The sequence below is a fragment of the Cajanus cajan genome, chromosome 7, assembly GCF_000230855.2.
Source record: "Cajanus cajan strain Asha chromosome 7, NIPB_CcT2T_4, whole genome shotgun sequence".
In the NCBI taxonomy this organism is placed as follows: domain Eukaryota; kingdom Viridiplantae; phylum Streptophyta; class Magnoliopsida; order Fabales; family Fabaceae; genus Cajanus; species Cajanus cajan.
In genome coordinates, this window is record NC_138523.1 from 42,212,773 (window position 1) to 42,239,607 (window position 26,835).

The 26,835-nt window shown below is 32.8% G+C and overlaps 4 protein-coding genes across 7 annotated transcripts; 2 read left to right on the top strand and 2 right to left on the bottom strand.

Annotated features, from left to right (window-relative positions):
• Positions 1-659: 659 nt before the first annotated feature.
• LOC109808832 (germin-like protein subfamily 2 member 4) lies at positions 660-1,742 on the top strand. Its single transcript, XM_020371983.3, has 2 exons — positions 660-891; positions 976-1,742. Exons 1-2 carry the CDS (start codon positions 777-779, stop codon positions 1,521-1,523), a joined length of 663 nt encoding a protein of 220 aa, XP_020227572.1. The 5' UTR covers positions 660-776; the 3' UTR covers positions 1,524-1,742.
• An 8,375-nt stretch (positions 1,743-10,117) lies between these two features.
• On the top strand, positions 10,118-13,040 carry LOC109808254 (integrator complex subunit-like protein). Of its 2 annotated transcripts, XM_020371159.3 has the most exons (6): positions 10,118-10,326; positions 10,414-10,629; positions 10,720-10,843; positions 10,996-11,069; positions 11,921-12,078; positions 12,277-13,040. In XM_020371159.3, exons 1-6 carry the CDS (start codon positions 10,184-10,186, stop codon positions 12,444-12,446), a joined length of 885 nt encoding a protein of 294 aa, XP_020226748.1. In that variant the 5' UTR covers positions 10,118-10,183; the 3' UTR covers positions 12,447-13,040. The 2 variants fall into 2 exon arrangements, with proteins under 2 accessions (XP_020226748.1, XP_020226747.1); XM_020371158.3 differs by having other exon boundaries at positions 10,414-10,843.
• A 453-nt stretch (positions 13,041-13,493) lies between these two features.
• On the bottom strand, positions 13,494-15,045 carry EXPA17 (expansin A17). The gene is made up of 3 exons (XM_020372788.2): positions 14,842-15,045; positions 14,264-14,585; positions 13,494-14,116 (listed from the first exon to the last, which is right to left on the bottom strand). Exons 1-3 carry the CDS (start codon positions 14,972-14,974, stop codon positions 13,807-13,809), a joined length of 765 nt encoding a protein of 254 aa, XP_020228377.1. The 5' UTR covers positions 14,975-15,045; the 3' UTR covers positions 13,494-13,806.
• Positions 15,046-19,740: 4,695 nt separating this feature from the next.
• Positions 19,741-22,226, bottom strand: LOC109809465 (knotted 1-binding protein). 3 transcript variants are annotated; one of them, XM_083059675.1, is made up of 6 exons: positions 22,010-22,226; positions 21,539-21,607; positions 21,315-21,440; positions 21,097-21,170; positions 20,857-20,993; positions 19,741-20,007 (listed from the first exon to the last, which is right to left on the bottom strand). In XM_083059675.1, the coding sequence occupies exons 2-5, from the start codon at positions 21,596-21,598 to the stop codon at positions 20,861-20,863; spliced, it is 393 nt and encodes a 130-aa protein (XP_082915801.1). In that variant the 5' UTR covers positions 21,599-21,607; positions 22,010-22,226; the 3' UTR covers positions 19,741-20,007; positions 20,857-20,860. The 3 variants fall into 3 exon arrangements, with proteins under 3 accessions (XP_082915801.1, XP_020228378.1, XP_082915802.1); XM_020372789.3 differs by lacking the exon at positions 19,741-20,007 and adding an exon at positions 20,016-20,596 and having other exon boundaries at positions 22,010-22,209; XM_083059676.1 differs by lacking the exons at positions 19,741-20,007; positions 22,010-22,226 and adding exons at positions 20,016-20,596; positions 21,811-21,944.
• Between the last annotated feature and the right edge of the window lie 4,609 nt (positions 22,227-26,835).

Genomic DNA, 26,835 nt, shown 5'->3' on the forward strand with positions numbered 1-26,835 from the left:
TAAACAACAAACTAAAATTGCAATTAATACATTTACTTATAATATATAACAATGAAAGGAACCATAGAACAAAAGCAGTGCGTGTCAGCTTCTAAAGGGGTCCTAGCTATGACCCATCCACTCAAAGGTTGTTCAGATTTGGTAATTCATGCCAACAGTCAATTTCTCTTAATACTGACTCAAAAGATATAATACAATTAAATCGAGAACTGAACTAGCCAAAACTTTATTTAGGACATATAATCACATTAATCTAAATATTTTATAATTTACCATTAAACCAAATAGCGTATTAGAAAACAACCGAACCACAAACATGATTGATAATATTAGTTCAAAGTAATAATTTGATAATTTAATCATGATTAAACTAAGTAGTATAATAAAAATAGTCAAATCAGAAAATTGATTGATTTACTGTTTAAAGTGAATTTCATGGAAGAAAAAAAAACCAATTTACTTTGATTTCTATCCATTCACATGAATAATTTTCTTTTATAGTAAAGACTTAAAAGTTTATAGAACTTATATAAAGTCTTTTTACACAATTGCTTTGAATTCAAGTTGAAGGACTATACTAACACTTTACCATCACATCCATCTACTCTGCCCATAACCACTGCCTGCTTACAAATAATGCATATATAAAGAGAGCAACTTGCCACATTTCTCACCATTCAATACAAATATTCTTCTCTTTTCTCTAGCTATATATAATAAAAAAACCTTTTCTGTTTCCACTCATTGCAATTAATACAATCATCATTCAAGAAACCATGTCACCAACAAACACTTTCACAATTTTGGTCATCTTCTGCTGTGCCATCTCCTTTGCCTTCGCTTCCGACCCTGACACACTTCAAGACCTTTGTGTGGCTCTTCCCTCTTCGGGTAATATACATCACCATTCACCATTTTAATTTCTCTCTAGCATTATAACTTCATGTACAATGATGTGTAACTAAATATGTGCAGGTGTGAAGGTGAATGGATTTGCCTGCAAGGCAGAGGCAAATGTGACAGAAGCTGATTTCTTCTTTGCTGGTTTAGCCAAGCCTGGAGCTACCAACAACACATTGGGATCAGTGGTTACTGCAGCCAATGTGGACAAAATTCCAGGACTTAACACACTGGGGGTGTCTTTCTCAAGGATAGACTACAAAGCTGGGGGACTTAACCCTCCTCACACACACCCTCGTGCCACTGAGATTGTGTTTGTGTTGGATGGCCAATTAGATGTTGGATTCATCACCACATCCAACAAACTCATCTCAAAGTCCATTAAGAAGGGTGAAATCTTTGTGTTCCCAAAAGGGTTGGTGCATTATCAGAAGAACAATGGGGATAAGCCTGCTTCTGTGCTTTCTGCCTTCAACAGCCAACTTCCTGGCACCTTCTCGATAGCTGCAGCTCTTTTCACATCAACACCAACTGTTCCTGATGGTGTTCTTGCGCAGGCTTTCCAGATTGATACTAAACAGGTTGACAACATTAAGGCCAAGCTTGCTCCTAAGAAGAGTTAATTTAAGTTGATTCAGTCTTATAGTTAATTAAGCCTACTTTTCCTATATTAATTTTTCTCTATAATTCTTCAAGGGTTGTGATTCATTGTATTACTTCCGATGTTGCATTTTGCTCAATGATGTGGTGTCGAGTATAATGATATAATTGTATGATGGATTATAATTACAGAGTACTTGTTAAGAATAATACAAGTTCTATGAAGTAGTTGTCTCCTTTTATGTGGGTATGTTCTTTTCTTTGTTTTCTGGTCATAGATTATGTAAACACAACAAATATTAGACCTTTTGATCCCACTCTCTTTCATGTTGGTTAGTTGTTAAATCAGTTTGGTAAGATGTGGACACCTTAAAATTGGAGTACTCGATTTTTATTATTATTATTTTATAGAAAATGGATTTCATTATTCAATGCCCTTCAATAAAAAAAATAAAAAATAAATCAGATAATGGCCAAAATAAAGTGATGATTAATTACAAATCATGAGTGTAGTGTACACGAGTTCAATTCCTCCAATATCCTCCACTCCATCCCTTTTTAATACGAGTCTCTCATAGACAAGGGAAAAAAAACTGAATAACAAATTATTTGGAATCACTTAAACTTATTTAACCATTATTATTTTGCTCTAGTCATCTTTTAATGAAGTTCTATTGGAGTTGTTTAAATTGATGATGTAGGCACTGGTCCTTACCTACGTTGCACTCTTCCTGATTTCCATCACCAACTTTGAGTGATTAGTTCTTGGTACTTTGCTTTGATGGCATTGTCCATAGATTAGCAATGAAGTAGTTACACTTGTACATGTCATGATGACGTTTTAAGTATATGTTACATACTGGTTTAAAAATATATTTAACAGTAAAATACGAACTATAATGTAAAAAAAAAAGAAAAAAAAACATTATAAATATATTTATTTTTTTCAATCTGAATTGAGTTGAACTCAACTGTTTCACTTTGGTGCACATAACATAAAAGAATATTTTTTTACTATTACGTCTTCACCTACTTTTTAGTAAGTTTATTATATTGTCGCTTTTACTTGTGAGCAAAGGTTGAAAATTTTCATTATTTTTTTAATTTAATTTTTAAGAGAAAAATGAAATAGAACAAGACCTCTTTTTATTTAATTTTAACTCTTTTTTATTATTAGATAAATTTGTAGGAAAGAAGAGAGATTTTAAAATATTTTGAATATAATGTCTAAAATATTTTCACTAATACTGTAAAGTTTAAAATTATAAAAGTAAAAAAATTAATTGATTCTTAAAATTTTATTTCTCCTTTTTGCGAATTAAAAAAAAAAAAACTATCCCTTTCCCCCTCTTAATCAAATAAAATTTTGAATTTCTTCTCTTCACTCCCTTTCCCTCCCTTCTCATTTCTCCCCTCTTCACTAAAATCCCTATTCTCCTTTCTCTTATTTTTAACCAAACGTAATTCTTAGAGGTGACAACAAAATTAATAATAGTGGATTAAATAAAAATGTATACTTATATTATATTTTAGATGGAATAAAAATAGATAAATAGAATTTGGTTTCAAACTTTATTAAAATAATTTTAAATCATAATAAAATTAATAGTTGAATATCACTACTACAACAACCATATGTGATAACTATAACAATGATCACAATGATGATGGTTGACAATAGAAGTGAACATAGTTGTAATGATAATGATAAAAGTAGTAATAATAGACAAAATATTATAAAAGATGCTTACAATTAAATGTTAATTTCTGTTCTTACTAGAGATCGGTGGTTGGAACAATCTGCTGGGTAAGATTGGTGAGCCTCCTTCACGGGTACGTCTCGTGCTCCAAGATGGGGGTGGTACCTGCAAAAGAGACTCCGATGCCAAAGTTAGTGTTTGTGGATACACGAGTCTCGTATAAGTAATGCACGTACCTTAGGGTGAATTAGAGTTTTCATGGGCCTTGGGCCCGAGATCAGTTATGACCCATTTGGATGTCGAGCTGACATGGCCTAGCGCGTGTCCGAGGTCACGTCGCGCTGAGATGTCGAGCTCGAGCTCGGCATAGCAATACGGATAGTACACTAGCCCCCCGAGCTCCGAAGACCGTGGGTCGAGGAGTTGATACCGAGCTTGGTAAAGGGTCGTGACTCTTGGCGTACGCTTCTCTCTCGCGATGCCATGTGTCATAAGTGTCACCTCGCTCCCCGAAACGCGCAGGCGACGTGTTAATGGGAGGTGACGGTTATGTAGACGTACCTTAGTAATATTAGGGTTTTTATTGTCTACCGGCACATTGGCATTGTTAGGATTTTACCTTGTGATTGCGGCGCGGTGACAAGATTATATTTTTATATGTTTGATGACGTGGCCTCTGTGGGTCGATGTGGTATTCCGATGTCCATGTTTCATGGCTGAGCTGAGAAACTCGGCAATAATGAGTTTACTGTTTGGTCAGGCTGGTAAACCCTTGACCGAGTCAATAGATTGGTGAGGGACAAGTCGGCAACTCGACTGGCCAGTACACTTGCCCCCCAAGCACCGAGTGATGTAAGAGCGAAGGGGCTTCTGAGGAGCTCCCAAATTTGTTGTTTGAAGGTTCAAATTGTAACATTGTTAAAAAAAAAAAAAAAAAAAAAAAGGCTGATTCAGTAGCCCAGAACGGGCCGTTCCCAAATTGGAACGGGCCGTTCCAAGCTACTGAATTGAACTACATATTGTAGTTGAGAACGGGCCGTTCTGGGAAGGAGAACGGACCGTTCTGGAGGGAGAACGGGACGTTCCGGAGGGAGAACGGGCCGTTCCGGAGGGAGAACGGGCCGTTCCGGATGAGTTCCGGAACGGGCCGTTCTGATTTCAGAACCGGCCGTTCTGGGCGTTAATTTTGTGCGTGATTTGGGAGTTCGGAACGGGCCGTTCCGAATTCGGTACGGGCCGTTCTGGGCCAATCCGAAAGTCTATAAATAGGGGGTTGGGGGCCTTCAGGAGTTTTGGAGTTTTTAGAGAGAAGTTTTAGAGAGAAGGTCTCTGGGTCAGTGAGCTCCTTTCTCTCCCAAATTTCTCTGTTTGACTCCTTTTCTCCTCTAGATCACTAACTCCTTCTGACTTTTCTTGAAATTCAGATTAGAAAGCTTGTTTTGGGAGGACTGAAGTTCCGAGTTGAGCCTCGAGGGGAAATTATACTTTTGTTCAGTCTTTGGCTATCTGAGCCAATCTTCAGGTAAGGGAAGCTAGAATGTTTGTTATTTAAGTTGCATGTGAGTTTAGAAACTCAATTGATGCATGAAAGTTGAGGATCCATGGCTGGATTGGAGAATTCGCTAATTGTTCAAAGTCTTGGAAAAATGGGGGTTCTAGTGAATTTGATGCACCAGATGGGTGCATGTTGATTCTAGGTTTATTTAAGTTGTATGGAGTCTATGCATTGTATTTTGTGTTTGCATGTGGCTGGATTTGTTGGTGTGGATGAGAGTTTGTGAACTCTGTTATTGGAATTTAGGCCGGGCGCAGGTTGAATGCGCTAGGCGTGGATGAGTCTTGGGACTCTCAGGCTGGGATTAGGCTGGGCGAGCTCAGGCTACGCCGAGCGTGAATAAGTTTATGAATGAATTGATGCTTATGCATGTTTAAAGTTAAAGTTTTAGATCATGTATGTATGATATATGATGTATGGTGAGGTGTGATTCATATGTATGCTTTGTGATGATACGTATGAATGTTTGAATATGATATGACATGCGTATATGTTCATATGAGTATGATTGTTGATCATAATGGTGGGCAGACCATTATGATGTATGATGCATTATTGCATGTGATGTCTTATGACATGTGTATGATTGTTCATCATGATGGTGGGCAGACCATTATGATGTATGATGCATTATTGCATGTGATGCCTATGGCATGAGTCTAGCCTAGGACTTGAGGAGAGGAAAAATATTTTCGAACTGGAAGAGCTCATATAGAGTCTCTTGAGAGTGGTGCTTGGATAGACCACTGATATATGAGAGTGGTGCTCTGGGAGGCCACTGGATTTGGGAGAGTGGTGCTCAGATAGGCCACTGGGTTGGGTGAGTCTCCTCTAAGTCCCTAGCTAGTGTTGGAGCGGGGTATGAGGTCGAGGGTTATTCCCTTAACCAAGTACTCGGGAAGGTGCGTGGATCCTTGCGGATAGTCGGTGGGCGAACTCCACAATTGACTTGGTTAATGCATGCCAAGGTCGTGGTAAGCCCGTACCCAGCTGTGCTATACCTGACGGTGGATCTGGACTTCCAATTGTGTAAGTGACATCATCCGAGTAAACCCGAGGGAGGATTATATATCCTGTTTAGCTGTGACCGAGCGGGCGCATTGGGCGTGAAAACGGTTGGGGTGGTTTCGGTAGGATGGAATGTCACTTATACAGCTCTATTGTTGTGGAGATCTCCTAGGAGTATGCGTGACGACGCATTAGATGATTGATATGCATTGATATCTGTCATGAGATGCATTTATTGTATGATTATTAATATGATGAAGTGTGGTGTTTGACTTCATGATTGGTGGATTGTATTTTATGCATGAGTAGTATTGGATAGAGTGTATGGTGTGACTCTATGAATACGATTGTGTAATATAGATTATTATGATTCATTTGTGAATTCTAGCTTACCCTTCTGTTTCCATGTGGTGGAACTGCGATGATCATACTTGGTATGGGAGCAGATCAGGGCTAGCTTGGAGTCGAGGTGACCGCTGCGAGACGGGGAGTTTGATCCTCGTGTTAGGGTTACCATTTTGGGTAGCGATTTTTGTCTGTTTGACCGGCACTAGGAAATATTATTTTTGGGATGACTGTACATATATGGCATTTTATTTTGTATTTAAAGAATTTGGTTATTTTTATTCTTATCTATACCTGTATGTATGAGTTATCCAATTTAATATTTTCCTTAGTTCACTAGTAGTAGTGCGATTCCACTAAGTGTAGAGACCATGGCGGGTCGTTACACAAATTCGACCTTGTTAAGTAGATGTGATCTTCAAGGGTCGAGCTCGACCTTGGTATATCAAGGTTCAACTCGACCTTGGTTAAGAAAATGTAGTCTCAAAGTTCGGACTCGACCTTGGCATAACAAGGTTCGAACTCGACCTTGGTTAAGAAAATGTAGTCTCAAGGTTCGGACTCGACCTTGGCATAACAAGGTTCGAACTCCACCTTGGTTAAGAAAATGTAGTCTCAAGGTTCGGACTCGACCTTGGCATAACAAGGTTCGAACTCGACCTTGGTTAAGAAAATGTAGTCTCAAGGTTCGGACTCGACCTTGGCATAACAAGGTTCGAACTCGACCTTGGCATAACAAGGTTCAAATTCGACCTTGGCATCAAGGTTCGAATTTGACCTTGGCAACGTAATTTGTACTTGAAGGTTCGAACTCGACCTTAACATCAAGGTTCAAACTCGACCTTGGCAAGTCGTCACGGTTAATGTGCCAATATCGAAAATGTATGGGAATGAAGTTCCTTTGTTGATTATTTCTGAGGTGTGCCTCGTTAAAACCTTCCTTGGCCAAAAACCCTTTTCTTTAGTGGGAAAAAAGGCTGAGGAGGAAAAAGAGTACATCACCTGAATTTACAAGTTAAGAGAAATAAAATTTGAGGTGGGTGACATTCCAAGTTCCGAATTTCCCTTCGGAGGGGTCTATTCTTGCCTCTCTCACCTCACCAAACAAGGTCGCCAACTTTAAATGTTTGTGGCCTGACCTTGGTCTTGCTTTCCTTGTGGTTTGTCGCGAATCTGGTCACGAAAAGCAGAGTGCTCTTCTATCTGAATGTACCCTGCAGCTCGGGCACGGAATTCGTCCATATCGGCGGGTGCTCGGCGACATAGGCTGTCCACAAAAGGTCCTGGCTTGAGCTCCATGAGCATGGCGTGCAGGGCAACTTCGGGATTCAGGTTCCGAATCTTGACCGAGATGCTGGCGAAGCGTTCCATGAACGTCCTCAGCGGTTCGTCGTCGCCCTGCCTGAGACTGGCCAAGGCAGTGGAGGTGACGTGGTGAGGTCGACTCGTGGCATACTGCGCCGTGAATCGCCTGACCAGGGTGTCGAAGCCGTCGATTGATTCGGCAGGTAACTGGGTGTACCAGTTCAGTGCAGCCCCCTTGAGTTAGGTCGGAAAAACCCTACACAGAACAACATCGTCGTTAGTGTAAAGGTTTACCTGTGTGACGTATAAGTCGACGTGCTCGTCCGGATCTGTCGTGCCATCGTAGCGGTCGATGAGGAGGGGCTTCCATCCAAAGGGGAGGGGCGTTTCCATAATGCCATCCACGAAAGGATGACGGCGGAAGGTCGCTTGATTTCTCATGACGTGTGCAGGGGCATTGCTGACCTCATGGGCCGACCTGTTCGTCGGCACGTGTGACCGATGTGTGGCAGGCTTGGGAGTCTGTGCCCTAGGTGCTGTCGGCGGATGATAAATCGAGTGCCCCTCTTCCTCGTTTAGGTTACTCGGTTGAGGGGGTTGATCAGAGGTGCGCCGTGGTAGCTGAGCGCGGATACGCTCATTCTCAGCACGCAGGGCCGCTAGGTCAGCTTCGTTAGAGGTTCGCATCGCTGCTAGGTCAGTTCCGTGCTTGGCACGCATGCTTTACAGATCAGCGGTGTGTTGCTGTCGCATCTGCTCGACCTGCTCGATCAGCCTTCTCAATGCTGCTTCGTTGTCCATGCTAGTTGCGTGATCTAGGTCGTCTGTTGCGCATCTGCTATGGCTTCTGGTGAAAACCATAAGCGTGGCCGATAAGAGCTGTCTTAATCGGCCCCACGGTGGGCGCCAAATGTTCTTACTGGAGATCGGTGGTTGGGACGATCTGCTGGGTAAGATTGGTGAGCCTCCTTCACGGGTACGTCTCGTGCTCCAAGATGGGGGTGGTACCTGCAAAAGAGACTCCGATGCCAAAGTTAGTGTTTGTGGATACACGAGTCTCGTATAAGTAATGCACGTACCTTAGGGTGAATTAGGGTTTTCATGGGCATTGGGCCCGAGATCAGTTATGACCCATTTGGATGTCGAGCTGACGTGGCCTAGCGCGTGTCCGAGGTCACGCCGCACTGAGATGCCGAGCTCAAGCTCGGCATAGCAATACGGATAGTACACTAGCCCCCCGAGCTCCGAAGACCGTGGGTCGAGGAGTTGATACCGAGCTTGGTAAAGGGTCGTGACTCTTGGCGTACGCTTCTCTCTCGCGATGCCATGTGTCATAAGTGTCACCTCGCCCCCCGAAACACGCGGGCGACGTGTTAATGGGAGGTGACGGTTATGTAGACGTACCTTGGTAATATTAGGGTTTTTACTGTCTACCGGCACATTGACATTGTTAGGGTTTTACCTTGTGATTGCGGCGCGGTGACAAGATTGTATTTTTATATGTTTGATGACGTGGCCTCTTTGGGTTGATGTGATATTCTGATGTCCATGTTTCATGGCCGAGCTGAAGAACTCGACAATAATGAGTTTACTGCTTGGTCAAGCTGGTAAACCCTTGATCGAGTCAATAGATTGGTGAGGGACAGGTCGACAACTCGGTTGGTCAGTACAATTTCAATTACATTTTTTTATTTTCATTCTTCAAAGACTATCATATTTATATATATATATATATATATATATATATATAGAAAACAAATTATGCATTGATAATGTATTTTTTATTTTATCATCCTGTCAAAACTCACCATATATAATAAGTTATAATAAATTTATTGACTTTAATAATAATGATAATTTAACGAGTACATAGTCCAAGTTAAACATTTATAATATATATAAAAGTAATCATAATAAACTATATATGCATATAAACACTATATATTTTAATATAAATTATATTAATTTAAATTTTATATGAATAAATATTCTTTAATATATAAATTATATTTTATATTTAGAATAGATTATTATAAAGATTTATTTGGTAACTAAGATATAACAAAATAAATATGATAATTATTTTATTTTGTTATAATTAATTATTTGTTGTGTTCATAAAAATTGATATTTTTTTATCTAATTATTTATTATATTTTGTTGGTCTATTATTATTATTTTTTATTTTGAGAAGATAATTAATTAGAACTAAAGCTGTCTTTTCTCTATATTATGTTATATATATAATATAAGAAATAATTTATATACATATATATATATATATATTAATTTACTTAATATATATATATATATATATATATTATAAAATTTGGATTTAATATTTTATCTTATATACACTTATAATATTTTTGACATGTAAATTTAATGTATATTATAATTATAAATATCAAAAATAAATTATTATTATCATGTGAATGGTTCTTAAAAAATATTACTATATTAATTACAATTTTAAATTATTGTGTATATTTTTTTAATTTTAATAAAATATATTTTTGTACAATATAGTTAAAACTACAATTTTTTAAAATTTAAATGTTTTAAACAATTAAACTAAAACTTATTTTTCAAAAAATAAGCTAAAGCAAATATTAGATAAAATTAAAATTTATTTTTATCTTATTGTATTATCACAAGTGGCATGGCAATTTTATGATATATTAATGGCATGTAACCTTGATGCGTTACAAAAACAAGTGTTAAACGTTACGTTTAAAGCTGGGCATCGCAATCGCATTCGCATTCGCATATGCAGCAAACAACAATGGAAGATTCGAAACAACAACCGCAGCAACGAAAGAAGAACTACCGTAAGAGAAGCGCTCCTTCAGACGAAGATCAACTTCCTCAATCTCAAAGCAACAATGAATCCGACGACGAACGGGAAAGAAGGTTTCTCTCTCATTCAATTCTCACAGGGAATTTCATGTTATTGTTAGGGTTTCGATTTCACTGATTCAGTTGCATTACATTTATCAGAATGGCATTGGAGGAAATCAAGCTCCTCCAGAAGCAGAGGGAAAGGAAATCCGGAATTCTGGCAAACCCTACTTTGCAAGCGCAGACCGCAACCGCCGCCGGTTTAGCTGCTAAACCCCCCGACAAGAACGACGGCGACGGCGCCGACAAGGACGAGCTCGTTCTTCAAGACACCTTTGCTCAAGAGACCGCTGTTATGGTTGAAGACCCCAATATGTGTGTGTGGATAATGTATTATTATTTTGTGTTTCTCGTATGGTTTTTGAATTTGGATGTGGTTCTTGGTGCAAATTGTTTCTTGAACAGGGTCAAATATATTGAGCTTGAGTTAGCTAAGAAGAGGGGAAGGAAAATTGATGCGGCAGATCAAGTGGAGAATGAGCTGAAACGTGCTGAAGATGAATTGTATAAGATTCCTGAGCATCTTAAAGTGAGTGTCTGCTCTTTGTTTACTTTCTAGATTATAGGCACTGTTAGGGATACGGATGGTGTGTTTTGCAGTTAGTGTATCATTCATCTTAGTAGCTTAATCTTCTCATGTGCATTGCCTTTTATTGGATTTCATCTTTTTTATTTTGTCAGGTAAAAAGACGAAATTCGGAAGAAAGCTCTACTCAGTGGACTACTGGTATTGCTGAGGTCCAGCTTCCAATTGAGTATGTTATCTCATATTTGTTGTTATGGGGCTGTATCTGTAGATTCAGTTATTTGTTGAAGAAGTATAGATTAGTCGAGTATTTTGTGTTTCATTTTCCTTTCTAGTTAATGGTTGGTCATCTGCTATACATCTGGGGGATAAATTGATTTGTACGAGTAGTTTTTTTGTAGACTGGTTAGTACGGAACAAAGCATTGCATGTAAATTTTATTGTACGTTTGGTGCATTTTAAAAATAAATCATAATGGGAGATGGAATTACATAGTGGTACAATTTTTTGTTACACTGAAAGGGGTGTGGAACCAAGGACAACAAAACATAACATTCTGTTTTGTCTGCACGCCAAATGCTAACTCAGTGACTTTAGTTGAAAACAAAAACCACATTTTGAGGACTTTGGCATTTTTTCTGAAGCTTTCTTTTCTCAATGTTTTATATTCAAAACGATTCAGCTTGTCCTTGGTTGATTGCATTTTAAGGGTAATACTTTTTCCTCTTTCTCTTATATGTTGCTAGTACTTGATGATGGTTCTTGAGTGTATCCTTTTTCTTTCAAATTCATTGTTGGCCATGTGTGATTATCTAGGCGATTCTTAGTACCTAACTACCTATATTTGGGAACAAACAACTGTATTTTATGAACTTTGGTTTTCCAGCTGAAAGTTCTTTCTTTCAATGATTTATAGTCTAAATGATTCATCTTGTCCTTGGTTCATTGCTTTTAAACTGTAATAGGTTCTCTTACATGTTGCAAGTACGATGGTCTTTGTCTAATGTTTCTTTTATGAATATATTTATTGAGGAAGAGAAATGGTGATGTTTCTTAATGGGTTTGATTTCATGTTTGCAGATATAAATTGAAAAATATTGAAGAAACAGAGGCTGCAAAAAAGCTTCTACAGGAGAAGAGGCTTATGGGTCGTACAAAGTCAGATTTCAACATTCCCGCAAGTTATAGTGCTGATTATTTCCAGCGTGGCAGGGATTATGCTGAAAAACTTAGGAGAGGTTGCATTTCATTGATTCTATCATTTTAGATACATATGCATGTGTGCTTTTCTGCTGTGTTCTTGTTGACCTTGATTTAGTTATCGAAGAATTTATCTTGTAGCATGTACCGTTATAGATAGAGTTGTGTAACTGTTGATTGCTTTTACTTGTTTTAAAGCATTCTGATTACTGACCGGAAAAGCCACCAATTTGCAGAACATCCAGAGCTTTACAAAGATAGAAGTCTACAGGATGATAGTTCTGGATCGAAACAAAATGATTCCAGCAGTGATGCACCTGGAGCAGTACAGAGGCAGGCTGCAACTGATGAATTCATGTTAGAGCGCTTCAGGAAACGAGAACGGCATCGTGTCATGCGAAGATGACATGAATGCTATATTGGTGGCATACTTTACAACAGTACATCAAGGATTGCTGGAATTCCAGCTTCTGTCAAATGGATTCCATTGATTTACATCAGCTCCTTGTTCGAACTTTAGCAGAAGATCATAGGGCTGCTTGAGCATTAATATTTGTCGGTTCCCTTTTTAAGAACAAAATTATATTATTTTAGTCACTGCCGGCATCCTCTGACTATTCAGTGGCCTGTGTTGAGAGGCAGCAAAAGAATTGTGATATTCAGCATATCTTTGATTGATCATCAATAACTTGCTGTTCGCCTCTTAAGATACTAGATATGGTATGAACAGTTTTGGCAATGGCTATAATGGTGATGGTGCTACCTGGTGTCTTGTAAGCCGATCTTGATGTATTATAATTACATTTATAATATTTAATTTTTCCATTGAAAAGTTGCATGCTAGTCGTTCATAATGACAGAGTGCTTGTACGGTTTGATGCAAATCGCCATTTGCGTCAACCAAAATCACTTTGTAAGGTAAGTATATGTTGTACTCTGCTTTAGATTTTAGATTCTCATAATTAATTTGAATAAAATTGATTTCGATTTAATGATTTTATTTTAGCTTTTAAGTTGAATAGAATTGAGTTTGATTTTACCTTATGTAAATAAAAATGTTTTTGAATATTATATTTAAAATATCATTTTTAATTGTTCTAAAATCAAAAGTAACCGATGCATCATCTTTTGTTTGGTGTACAACAGTGCTAATAAGACTTTAACCTGCAAACTACCTTAATCTCTTACCATTAGTCAATTTTAGTGGGTTACTCTGTTACCGTATTCAATTAGTTGGCTTTCGCCTTTGGAATTTAAAAGAAGTGCATCGATGAATCTGTTCTTGTAGTTGAACTATTATTTACTTTGCCTTGTGACTCAATCCTAACGTAGTGGGCATGTTCACATTAAATGCAGAAAGTTGATGTCCTGCTGCATGGGGACATTTTAACCCTAGTATTTGAACTACTAGCCTATTAGGAGCGGTCGAACTGAATAAGTAGCCTTCACTATCTAAAAAAGATTAGTACTATAAGTTGTGCAGATCATTTTACAATGTATATCAGATCATTACAAGCTTCTTCCGTTTTTGTCACATAGTTGCAAACTTCAAGTACCTGTTTGGGCTTACATATTTGCCCGAGTTAAGAAAAAAAAATATCAAATTTGGTGGGCTTCATCGCAAAGTGCTAAAATTGGTGAGCCACAACCCCTATGAAAGCATACAAATATAACGTACATCCCTTGGACAAGCAAATCAGAAACCGGATATATTTATAAAGAAGTATGAAATGGAAGAATACTGAATATTATATGTATGCTTCCCTTCAAAACTGAACATTGCTTTTGAAAGACTGGCCAAATGTCCAAGAGGACGGTGCCACATTATAAGCTGTGCGAATCTTTCCACTGCTGAGTTGGACTCTGAAGGACAAGCTCTGACCATTAAGATAACTTAAGCTTTGCCAGTTAACTCCCCAGTTCCTTGACATGGTTTCCCAGTTACTCATTTTAGACCCTTTGATCCAAACATTTGAAATATCCCCTGCTCCACCTACGTTGCTTATGAGCACTAGTTCGAAATAGTCTCTCCCGTTGATGGTAAATCTGATGCCCCCAGTTCTTTTGCACCCAACTCTGCATAGATGCATAGCAAATTTGAACGTGTATCAGTTAACTAGCTATATACATCACCATGACAAGTTGAAATCATTTTCACTTTTTAGAAAACAAAAGGAAAACACTTAGTTATGACATGATATAACATAACACGACATAACATACTTTCTGTAGAAAATTGGAACAATTCCAGCCTTGTACTTGGCGATCGTCTCGAAGGCAGGTTGAGACATGTCAAAGTGTGGTCTAGGAGGATTACACCATCCCCCATCATCACTAGGGAGTGCATAGTTTGGAGGGCAGAAATTTGTGGCAGTGATTGTAATTGAAGTGCCCTTGAGACACCATTGGGGCACTTGGTTTGCATCACAAACTATCTGATAACAGCCACCACATGCCTTGCCATCATTAAACAAAGCAGTACTCAACGCAGCTGTTTTTGTTCCATAACCATCAGTGTAGAGATTTCCATAGCCACATGCCCCACCTACAAGTACAAACATGGTACTCCTTTCATGTCATGTGTTATGAGTAAAAACATATGTAAATTAAAATGTTCTTATTTTGCACTTGAATTAAAATGAATTACTAGGTTGGATCTAGTGGTAAAAGTGGCATGCATAATCTTAAATTCAAACTTTATTATCATCATTATAATTTTAATAGATAAAAAGGGGTGTTTTAATGAACTTCAGAAATATGATGAGAAAAAGAAATAGAAAAAAAGCAGAACATATTTTTACCCATTGTTCCTGATGCATCACTTCCACCATAGAAAGTTGCATGAGCTTGTTGCCAAGCTGCAGATGCCACTCTAAGTTCTGTGGTGAATAACCCCACAAGCACTATTAGACCACAGAAAATTATTTTTTCCATCTCTCTCTCTCTTAGTCTGATCCGGAACAAGGACTTTCTTAGTTTGCTGCTTAAAGATGACAAGCTCCTATGAGGTATTTATAACTGTTGCTAGGGACGTATGGCTCATATAAAAAATTGACTCAAACTCAAATTCGTATTATCGAACAAAAAAGGTGATGTTGACCCAATCGTTGTTCTCTTATTATAAGAAGAATTAGTATGTAATGCACGCATTAAAGAAATAGAAGGCAGTTAGGTAGGTGTGAAGAAGACTCAACCCATTAAAATAATTATAGTACACAACGATAGATGCTAATTGCTTAACACGCCGTCTTGAGATCAATATTCATCTTACGTTTTGTTCATATGATTCAATCTGTCTCATTGTGCAGTGAAAGAACATGCTGTGTCGGTCATAGGATCCGTGGTACGTAGTGGTACAGTCAAATGCAATTTGCATTTTTGCAGCACAATTTGCTTCGTAGTAAACGTGCATAATATAATGATAAATTGTATATATTGATTTAGTGTTTTGTCAGAATAGTACTCTATTTTAATTATAAACTAACTAACAAACAGATAGAAGATTCTTCTCCTCCCTCATTGTCAAAACTCAAACGATCAACTTTTTAAATAATATTATAAAAAATTGAACTGAAACGGGAGTGATTAAACTATATATTTCGTCAGTGTTTTTAATATGAATATTATCCGGATCAATAATGATTAAACTACAAATTTATTCAGTTGTTTTGGGGAGTAATTAATTTAAGTAGTTGAATCAATTGAACCACAAAGGATAGATCTATAAAATACTTAAGGGAGGAATTATATCCAAACAAATTGTAACAAAATATAATTATACTCGTAATTATAATATTTGACTAGTGAAAGTCATATTTTATGCAAATTAATTATTGATTATCAACTTTGAAATATTGTGTGAATTATGTATATAAACAAAAAAATACTTGTAAATTATAAAATTAAGATTTTTGTAAAAAAATAAAATTGACATACACATTAAAATTTTGAGAAAAGAGCGTCAAGATCGGACTTACCCTTCCTAAATTCGTCCATTACCTACAAATCTACCTAAACCATGACCTTACTTCGTTTTTAAATTGGTAATTTTAAAAGCTCATAGTTAAAACACATTTTAGGAGAAGTCCTTTAAGATATTAAACTCAACACACTTAACTGTAGAAGCACCAATGTTAAAAGTTCAAGCCAATTTTATTACATTTGTATTCATAAAATATATATTGAAAAAATTTTGTTACGATGCACTAATGGTGATTTATATTAAATTGTATTTCATATTATTTAAAATTTTGAATCAATAAATTTTAAAAAGAATGCGAGTTTTTCACATATTGTCTAAATTCGTTCTGCCTCTTCATTACACAAAATAATAATATTGATACTATAGGAAATAATGCTAACAATACACTTTTCAAACAATCTTTTAACATGCTATCTATTATTAGATAGAATTCATACGGTCTATTCATAATGCGAAATAACAATGTTAATATTAGAAGGAATAATGCTAACAATGTATTTTTTTCAAACAATTTTTTAATGCACTATTTATTATTAGATAGAATTCATAAGGACTCTACATAATACGAAATAACAATGTTGATATTAGAAAGAATAATGCCGATAATATACCTTTCAAACATTTTTTTTTAACACGCTATTTATTATTAGATAAAATTTATGCAAGCATTACTAAATAAGGTAAATTCTTGATAATATCATTCCTTGTTTAACAAGCCTCGTAATTAAATTTTATTTAATAATAAAAAATATCTATAAAAAAAATGCATTATAAATAGCTATTTCTTGTATGATACAAAGTCAATTCTTACACGCAAGAGCATTGAAGAAAACATGAGCATAAACGTTTGTGTTAATTGTAGTTAGTAGTAACATGCAATCCCTTAGTATGTGCAATGGCCTTACCTTGTTTATCAAGAAATGAAAACTTTATTATATTAGCAACTACTAAAGAAGTTTTGACTATGATGAGTAAGTCAGCTCATGAATATATGCCATATATTTTGCCTTATCTCATGGACCTACGCCCATATGGCACATGGCTGATGGCAATGGCAATGGCATCTTCACCAAACGACTGCTTCACATAAGAGGGCCCCATTGGCCATTGCTGAATGTGAACTACATGTCCTCCACATTCATATAAAGTATAAACTGAATTGCAAACACTCCTAATATTTTATCAGATTTTACTCTCTAAAATAAATTATTGATGAGAAAGTTAATGAGTAATTTTTAACATCCTGATTTGTTATGCATGTTTGCAAAAGATATACATAACAAATGTAGAAGAAAAACTCATTACAAAATAAGAATAAACGAAAAACTTGACAATATTATATCTCATGGAATCCTAACTTGGTATAAATTACACATTGCAAGTCAAATAATATCACGCTTTAAAAAGAACATGTTTATTGAACAGTACATCGACTTCTAAGTAAGATTTATTTAAAGGTATAATAGAAAATTATTAAGAATTTAATATTTTTGCAATTCAATTTAGTTTGGTTAGATTTTAAACACACCAAAAAAAAAATACAACCAAATCAAATATAAAGAAAGTAATTTTTTCCAAATTTTAGCTTGAGTTTCAGTTTTCTAAATCAATTTGGGGATCTAAAATAGTTTGAATTGATTCTTGAACACTCCTACATGAAATAGTTTGGGGGTTGGGATATGCATAAGGTGATTCAAACATAAGTCTGATAATCGTAAAAAAATAATAATAATAATAATAAATAATCCTACATACACAAGATTCACACTATTTTATTATGCAATTTAATGCACGTTACACTCATTAAACAAAGAAAACCTTCAGTTTAATCCTCCAAAGTTACTCACATAACAACATTAATAATAAAAATAAATAATTACCAAATTAACTACTTAGAAGGCTTTTCTTATTTGTGGAAATCAAACTCAATTTCAAGGAAGTTTAATTATAACAACTCACGCACCTCTCGCCTAACTAAGCCAAACCCCCTTATCCTTAAAATTTCTTTTTATCACCACTTGAATTTTTCAAACATTTATCTAGCAAATTAATCTCTCAAAAATTTAATATATCATCAAATTAACCCTTTGAAAAATTAAAATCTTACCATATTTATCTTAAATGTAGTGACACATTTTTTTTTCGAAGAACTAATTTAGCAAAAGATTAAATATTTAAAAGACTTGTTTAATAATAAAATCTTTTGAGAACAAAATATAATGACAATTTAAATCTTGAAGAACTAATTTTATTATTTTTTTAATAAATAATGTGGTAACGCACTTCAAAAGATCAAATTAAACAAATGACAGAATCCAAATTAATTTCATATGAATGAGCAAAATGCAAATTAGTACATTTAAACGGTGTAAATTTAGACCACAAATCTTTTCCACGTGTACTCAGAATTATCATCCCAGATTTATCAACAACTAAAAAATTGTCCTAGATGAATTCAACTTTTTGCTTGCTTTATTTATTTTGGTTAAAAATAAATGGGTCCTCCAAGTTTTACAGTTTTAAGTTTTAACGCAAATCTTTGGCTAAAATATTATCCTCTCTTTCCTTTTTCTATATCAGCAAGCCACATAAGATAATGATTAATGAAGAATGACTAACTCTTAAAAAGAACAGAGTTTTCAGCGAAATAGGCAGCACTGTTGGTGGTTCTTCGGATTAGGGCTTTGCTCCCCCTTTTCACCGCTTCTCTATTTTCTCCTCCCCCTCTTTTCCCAACTACAATTTGGAAATGGCCTTCTCCACTAAGTTGAAATATATCTTCAATAAAAAATTTGGAAATCTTTGTTAAGAAAAATGTCAAAACAAAAACAATGATATTATCATTATCCTTCTCTACTTAGTGAAAAGTGAAGTTATATGAATTTGAACAAGCATTTTGATCGACACTAGTTATCCACGAGTAAAAATATGTGTTAGAGAAATGATCCATGTATAACACTCTATATTATAATTTAATTTGTACAATTTTTTTTTTACCTTTTTCTATCATCATTTATTATATATATTAAATTTCTCTCATTTTTCTCAATTTTTTATGATTGTTGCACAAAACAAATTGTTGTATATGTAACATTTATCTACTCAAGGCCAGTTCAACTTCTAAGCCAACCAACCCTTTGTTTTAGATCCCTTAAAAAATATATTTTATATTAATAATTATATAATTTTTTAAAAGTTAAGTTATTTTTTGTTTTTTTTTTTAAATTCACTTTAAAAATCTCATTTCTAAAAAATATACAAATATAATTATTATTTTTTTTTCAAGAATCATCTATAAAATATTTTTATTTTTTATCAAAAGATATTATTATTAATCTTTTTTAAAAAAATTCACTTTAAAATTTGTTTTAAACTTAATAAGTTGAGTCTGTGTGGATCTTTGTCTAGTTGCAAACCCAATGCAATGCAGTTTAAAAAAGGATGAGGGGGACATAACTGCATATGCTATTACCCTTCCCTTTAGGTGTAGTATAATTTATCTCTGCTTCCCCGAGTGGCTCTTCATTCGCAATCCTTGTTTCAGCATAACTTAAATCTGCCAACACTGTCCTGTACATGGGTAGCGTTTACAACATGAGTTTACCACTCTGAATATTTTATGATTTTTTTCTTTGTTTGCAGTGATCCACGACAACTGAACAAGGTAACCTCTCCACAAAAACAGTGAAATAACGTCCATATGCTATCATTCTTCCCGATGATGGCTAAGTTGTTATCTTTAATGCAATGTTCATATCATAAGTACAATATAGCCTTAAAGTTTTCCCTTTCACTTACTACCAAGCAAAACAACACTAAATTGGTAACGTTGAAAATTTTTCTATTCATTTAACCATCTATATATTTCATGTATATCAAAGTAAAGACTATTTCTAACAATGCCTGTATATCATATGGGATCCAGGTAATTGGTAAAACATTAATATCTCATGAATTTTCACTCAATCCGCAAACGTTGGATAACCTGCATGCGAACAAACATCTCAATATCAACCCTTTCAACAATATGTTAGCCTTTAGCATAGGAGCTCATCATCAGGAAATTGGTCAAAACAAATTGAATTCAAGAAAAGGCAAGTGCGGAGCAAAAATGGTTTAAAAAGAAGGACTTAACCCTTGCATCGTTTTACACGCAGTACTTGCAACATTCAAACATCTTTCCTGTTAACATACTTAAATGCCACGGATTTGCATGCGTCATTACTACTAAAATGTTTATTACTCCCAACCCATATTAATCAATGGAAAATGATATTGGTACAACAATTTGTACAAGTAATAGAAAGAAAGAAAGAAAGGAGAGAGAGAGAGAGAGAAATCTTAAATATAATAAATGATGTCAAGAGAGATAAAAAAAAATGATGTTATATAATTGTAATACATGTATCATTACTTTTAACCAATTGTGATTATTTGCGATGAGAATATACTGCTCCTTAAGATCAATCAGATAATGGAACACAGTCCAATTCAAATTAATCCAAGAATTCCTAATGATGATCTAACAGTGCCCGAGTAATCCCCAGGGTAGAATAGCACATAATAGTTTCTCCCTACAAGAAATTGATAAGTAGAGTCAGACCATCACGTATACATGGTCCTAACAAATTGTGATGTATTCAAGTTTTTCAATTAATAAAAAAAAAAAATTAACAGCACTCGATTATGTATTGTGTATAGATTAGTCAGGGTCATAACAGTCACCGACACCTAATAATTTCTCCCCACCAAGGTATAGGTATTTCCTGATTAATGCGTGCGGAACCGGGGGGCGATTATATTAACGAATATACATAGACATCAGAAAGTTAACCTCACTAATGATCATGAGTGGGCTGAAGAAGATATCGAGCGTTATGCAGAAGAGCATTGGCTTCCTCATTTGAGGCATCTAGTGCGCGCAATTCTCTGATTTCTTCCTGCCATTTTTCGACTTGCTCCTTGTGAATCCTGAATATTGTAAATTTAAAAGGATCATACCACAGAAAGCGAACGGTATTACAAGTAAATGAATCCCTAACTCAGAATGTTTAGTGACAATGTCACAGCTCACATGATCAGTTTCTCTTCAAATTCATCGCTTAGCTCCTTTAACATTGTTTTCCCTGACTCTAGGAGCTCAGATACCTACATGCAATCCATATCATTCAGCATGTGAAAGAGTTAGTTAATTTATTATTATTATTTTTATTTTTTTGATAAAAGAGTTAGTTAATTCTTTTATGCAGTATGATCCCAAGCTTCACACGGTGTATAAGTATATATAGCTACCCTCTGAGTATAATTCTCAATCTTCTCAAGAATAAGAGAGATACTGAGTTCCATTTCTTCAGATCCAGCAACGTGTGTCTCAAATTCTTCCTCCTCTACAGTCTTTGATTCTGCTTCATCTCCCACCTGATTATTGTAAATAAATAAATAAGTAAGGGGATACCGAAAAGAACGGAAGGTAACATGTCATAACAGAGAAAAAGTTGAAAGACGAAAACAAGTACCACAGGTTTCATTCGTTTCCTCGTGGCTTCGCTCTCTGTGCTTTCCCTTCGAGTTGACATTGGTGACGCCTAGAGGTACAAATTAACAACATACCATGTTAATGTTCCAACCTCAAAGCAATTTTATGCGTATAACCGAAACATTCACAAAATTCATTCATCTAAGAATAAAAATTCAGCAATTCAGCAAGTATTTAACTAAACTGCAATTAACTTGAGAGAAAACCCTAGCACAACGAGAGAATCTGAAAATTGGAAACTAGAAAGACAACCTAAGAGCATTCAGGATAGAGGCGCTACAAATAACAGAGTGAAGCGAAAGCAGAATCGAGACATCAAAATTTAAAAAGGAAATGAAACAGTGAAGTAGTGTAGATGATTGATTAAGATTGAGTAACAAGTAAGAAGCATTTAATCGATTAAAATTGATAGAAAGGAAAGAAAGAGCGAAGAATGTGGAAATGTTTTTACCGTTGATCGGATCGCACAGAATAGCGATTCGTACGCAAAAAATGAGGATTGGAATGGTTTGATATTTATTTGAACATCAAAAGGGAAACATCTCTGGTTCAACGTTCAAGATTTTGAAATGCGCGCGTTTTCACGTATCAGGCTACAGAATGGGCTCTAGCCTCTATGGTTAAGACTTAAGACCCAGTAACATAACATCAACCATTTTCTATTTACACTATGTCTATTCATTGGATACACCTTTCCTCCATTTTTTTTATTATATAAAATTAATATTTTAACATCTATAATTCATAAATTAAATCTTACTATATAACTAAAATTTTAGATAAATTATGTATATAAATAAATATTATATTTAAATATATAAATTATATTCTAAATTTAAATAAATAGATATTTTTAAATAAATAAAATATATTTTAGATTTATAATAAACAATTTATATTATATCACAAGATATTTTTGTTTATCAATAATATATTTTTAAAATATTAAAATTTCGTTTATAAATAATTATGATAAAATAAAAAATTGAATTAAATATAAATTTTTTAAAAAATCATTCATAGAAGTAAAATCTCTAAAAATATTTTTGTATAAAATAAATATTTGTGTCTAATATATAAGGTTGTTTTTTAATTAACTTTTTAAAAATAATACTTTATACTTCTGTTTTATCACATTTTCTTCTGAAATTAAATTCTAAAATAAACATGTACTATTCTAAAATAACAAGTTCTGTAATTATATATTTGTTTTTTAAAAAAATATATTTTCTGGAATGATATATTTCTTCTAAAAAATTATATTCCAAAATAATATGTATTTATTCTGAAAAGTAATTTTCAGTAATATTAACGAAGAGAACTCAAGTTCGATTGTAATCCATCAACATTCATAACTTAAAAAACAAAGTTGGTTTCTTAGAGAATTTTTCAAACACGATTTTTTTTTAATGCGGCTAATCACCAAAGAGATTAATTCTTATTACATAAAAGTTGTATTATATAAATGTTTCTATAAATGGTAAGTATTATCGATGAAAAATATAATGTAATACAAAATTTTGATCATATCTCAATTTGATATTTATTAATTATTAAATTTTAATATTATTTAATAAATATTACTCTTTAAATTATTACATTTAATGATGTGGTATATATATATATATATATATATATATATATATATTAAAAAATAATTTATTAAATATTTTTATTTATATTTATTTTAATGATTGATAAATTTTATTTATATATTTTTAATTTTTTAATTTTTAAATATCATATTACTAAATTTTATATAATTTAAGTATGAGTAAAAATTATAATTTAACAATTAATAAATATTAAAAAAAACTAAGATTTTATATTTTAAATTTAAAAAAATTAAATGATTTTATTTTAAAATAAAGAGATCAAAAGAATAATTTAACCTGAAATATAAAAAAATGACGAAGAAAATGAAAAAAAAAAATAAGAATAAGAAGACGACGACGCGTGTGTAGTAATTCTGACAAAAATACAAAGTTAATGTCAATAATTAACGATTTAGAGTTAATGACAATGACTAATTGTCTAAAAATAAATAAATAAACAATAGACTAAAATTGAAAATTTTATGAGAAATTAAAAATAAAGTTTGCTATATTTAAAGGAATGAATCCTATCTTCATAAGTAAATCAAAATATTGAATTGACTGCATTAAATATTTCTTAGTTGTACATCTTTAAAACGCTCATTAATAAAACTATTGATTCTATGTATATTTTTCTGACAAATCTTTCCGGTCAATAGATTAAAAAGCTATTTGATTTTTTTTTTTAATTTTTATTAAGATATTAAATATATTTATTTTATTTAATAATTAATTTATTGAAGATAGTAAGTATTTTTTTATCCATAAGTAAACTATATGAACAACGATTTCAATATTTTTTCAATGAATATAAATTTTCTATATCAAAATAAGTATTAAATAAACAAAAAAGTTAAAATGTATATTTAAAGTGAGGGAATAAAAATGGAAATTATTTTAAAAATTTTATCAAAAATATAAAATCTTTAATATTAAAATGTATATTTAAAATTATGCTTTAAGATATTTAAAAACCTTTCCAATTAGTAAATTAAAAATATTAATTATGTCTTAAGATATTTAATTAATACAATTATTTTCATTTAATTAATCATTAATTAAATATGTTAAGTATACTTTTTTTAATACATTTAATTGCATTTAATGTTTTACTTATTGAAAAAATATATTAAATAAAGAAAAATCTTAAATATATAATTTTTGTTAAATTAATTTGTTAGTCGTATAATTTAAAACACTTAAAAAATGAAAATAAAAAAGAACTCTAAAATGATACTTATAATTAAAAAGGTTTGTCATTAAATTTTTTATCTGTTAACTCCATTAAAAAAAATTTAATTTATGTTAATCGAATATTGTGACATGATAATTATCTTTAATATAATAATTAATTATCTTTTTCTTTTCATTTTTTAATTGATTCTAATCAAATCACTAATTATAATATGTTAATTAAAAAGTTTAGAATTTATTTCATGTTTAAATTTATATTATATTTGAGTTTTGAAACTCTTTACGTTTTTTAATTTACATTTATTCATCAATTAAAAATTGAGAAAAAAGAAAATTAAGCACATAACTTTTCATCTATATAATTCAAGATTTTAATTTAATATTTTAGTTTATGTAATATACAACAGAATCTCTATTTTGTATAACTAAAATTTTAACATGTAAATATTTGTAAATATATTAAGTATATGTAAATAGTTCTTCAAAAATAATCTCATTTAAAAATAATTATTTTAATTTATATAGAGAGAGAATATAATATTATTTTTTCTTTATTTTTTATCTCTCTAAAATTCAAAATAATGATTTTATTTTTTATTATTATGTGACTCTTTTTAATTATATATGTGTCACTAGAAGGTTATATGATCATCTTAAGTAATATTTACTACTGTTTTTGATACTTTATTTACATGTGATATTTTCATTTTTTATAAATTTTTAAAATAAGTGGTATATATATATATATATATATATATATATATATATATATATTAATTTGGTCATTCAGGAACAAAAATAGTGACTTTAAATATTTTAGGGATGAAAAATAAAAAAAAGATATATTTTATAAGGACTAAAACCAAAATTTGCTTATTTTATAAAAATCAAAAACAATGTTTACGAATTTTAAAAGAATGAAAAAAAAAATTACATGAAACAAAATCAAAACTTGCTTATTATATGAGAATTAAAAATATATTTAAATCTATTCAAAATTAACTAATATTTAACCTATACATTGAACATGATAAATGGTTATAGGGGTGAGCATAAAACCGAGGCCCGAACCGAACCCGAAAAACTCGATAAAAAAGATTACTTTTGGGTGGGTTTGGGCGGGTTTTACGGGTAAATCAGGTTAAAATTTTGATTCTATACGAGTTATATTGGGCGGGATTGGTTTTAAATTTTTAAACCCACTAAAAACCGAACCCAATCGAAAATGAGATAAATTTAGATTTTTATTACTTTTGTATAACTAAACAACAATGGTCCAAATTCAAAAGTCTTTATTTCAAGTATAATATAGCCATTAATTTGTAACTTTTTTTTTCTTTTTCTCATAACCTAGATATTTATTTTTTCTTCTCCTTCCTCATTCAATTTCTCAACACACTAGTCTATTTTTATATTTTTGTTTTTGTTTCTTTCTTTATCTTTCTTTTCCATTTTTCTATCTCCATTTTGAGTACAACTTGTGCGACAGTAGTTTCTTATAGATTTTGTAATCTAACTTTAGATTTCTTTTGCATGTAACAACTATAGATTTTGTTATCTTTTGTTTTTGTTTCTTTAGTTTGTAAATGTTTCATCTACGAATCTATTTACATCATCTATTGTTACCTTCATTCTATTTTTGTACATTGTTTTAAAAATATTTTTTTACCGTTTTAAGCTTTACCTTCGTTAAAATAACTTGGTCCACAAAAAATCTCAAACCTGATTGTACCCACCCGCACAAATCCGAATCCGTTGCAACCCGAACCGCCTCAAACCGAAAGCTCAGTCGGTCGGATATGGGTCACATTTTTCCAAAGTCGGTTTACAACGGGTTGAACATTTTTCACCTGAACCCGACCGAACCCGCCTGTTGCCCACCCCTAAATGGTTATTTTATATAATTATGATTTATAATAAATAAATATATAAATTATAAATTATTTTTTATATTTATAATAAATAATTTTTATTATAATATAAAATTATTTTTAATTATTACAATTTTAAAATTTTAAAATTGAATTTAACAACAAAAAATTAAAAGAGATAAGAGGTAAAAAAATGTCTTAAAAAACGCTCTTTTTAAGAAAATTATATGTTTAAAATATTTAAACCTAGAAGGAATCATAAAACTTTAGTACAATTAGTTTATTAAAATTAGGGACCTAATTAGAAGCATTTTAAAAAAATGAAAATAAAAAATAATGAATTACCGTATTAAAATATAATCGCCATGTCATAATATCCAAACAGCATAAATTAACGGATCTTTAGTCCCTTATAATAATTGTTTGTTTCAATTTAGTCTCACTTTTATTTTTGGTCTCAAATAAATTAATTGGTCTCAATTTGGTCCCTAATAAATTAATTGGTTTCAATTTGAGACTTCCGTCTAAATTATTTAAATGGAGTTAACTGTGTGGCCACGTGGATGCCACGTAAATGCATAGGTGGATGCCAATTTTTTTGAAAACACTTGGAACCA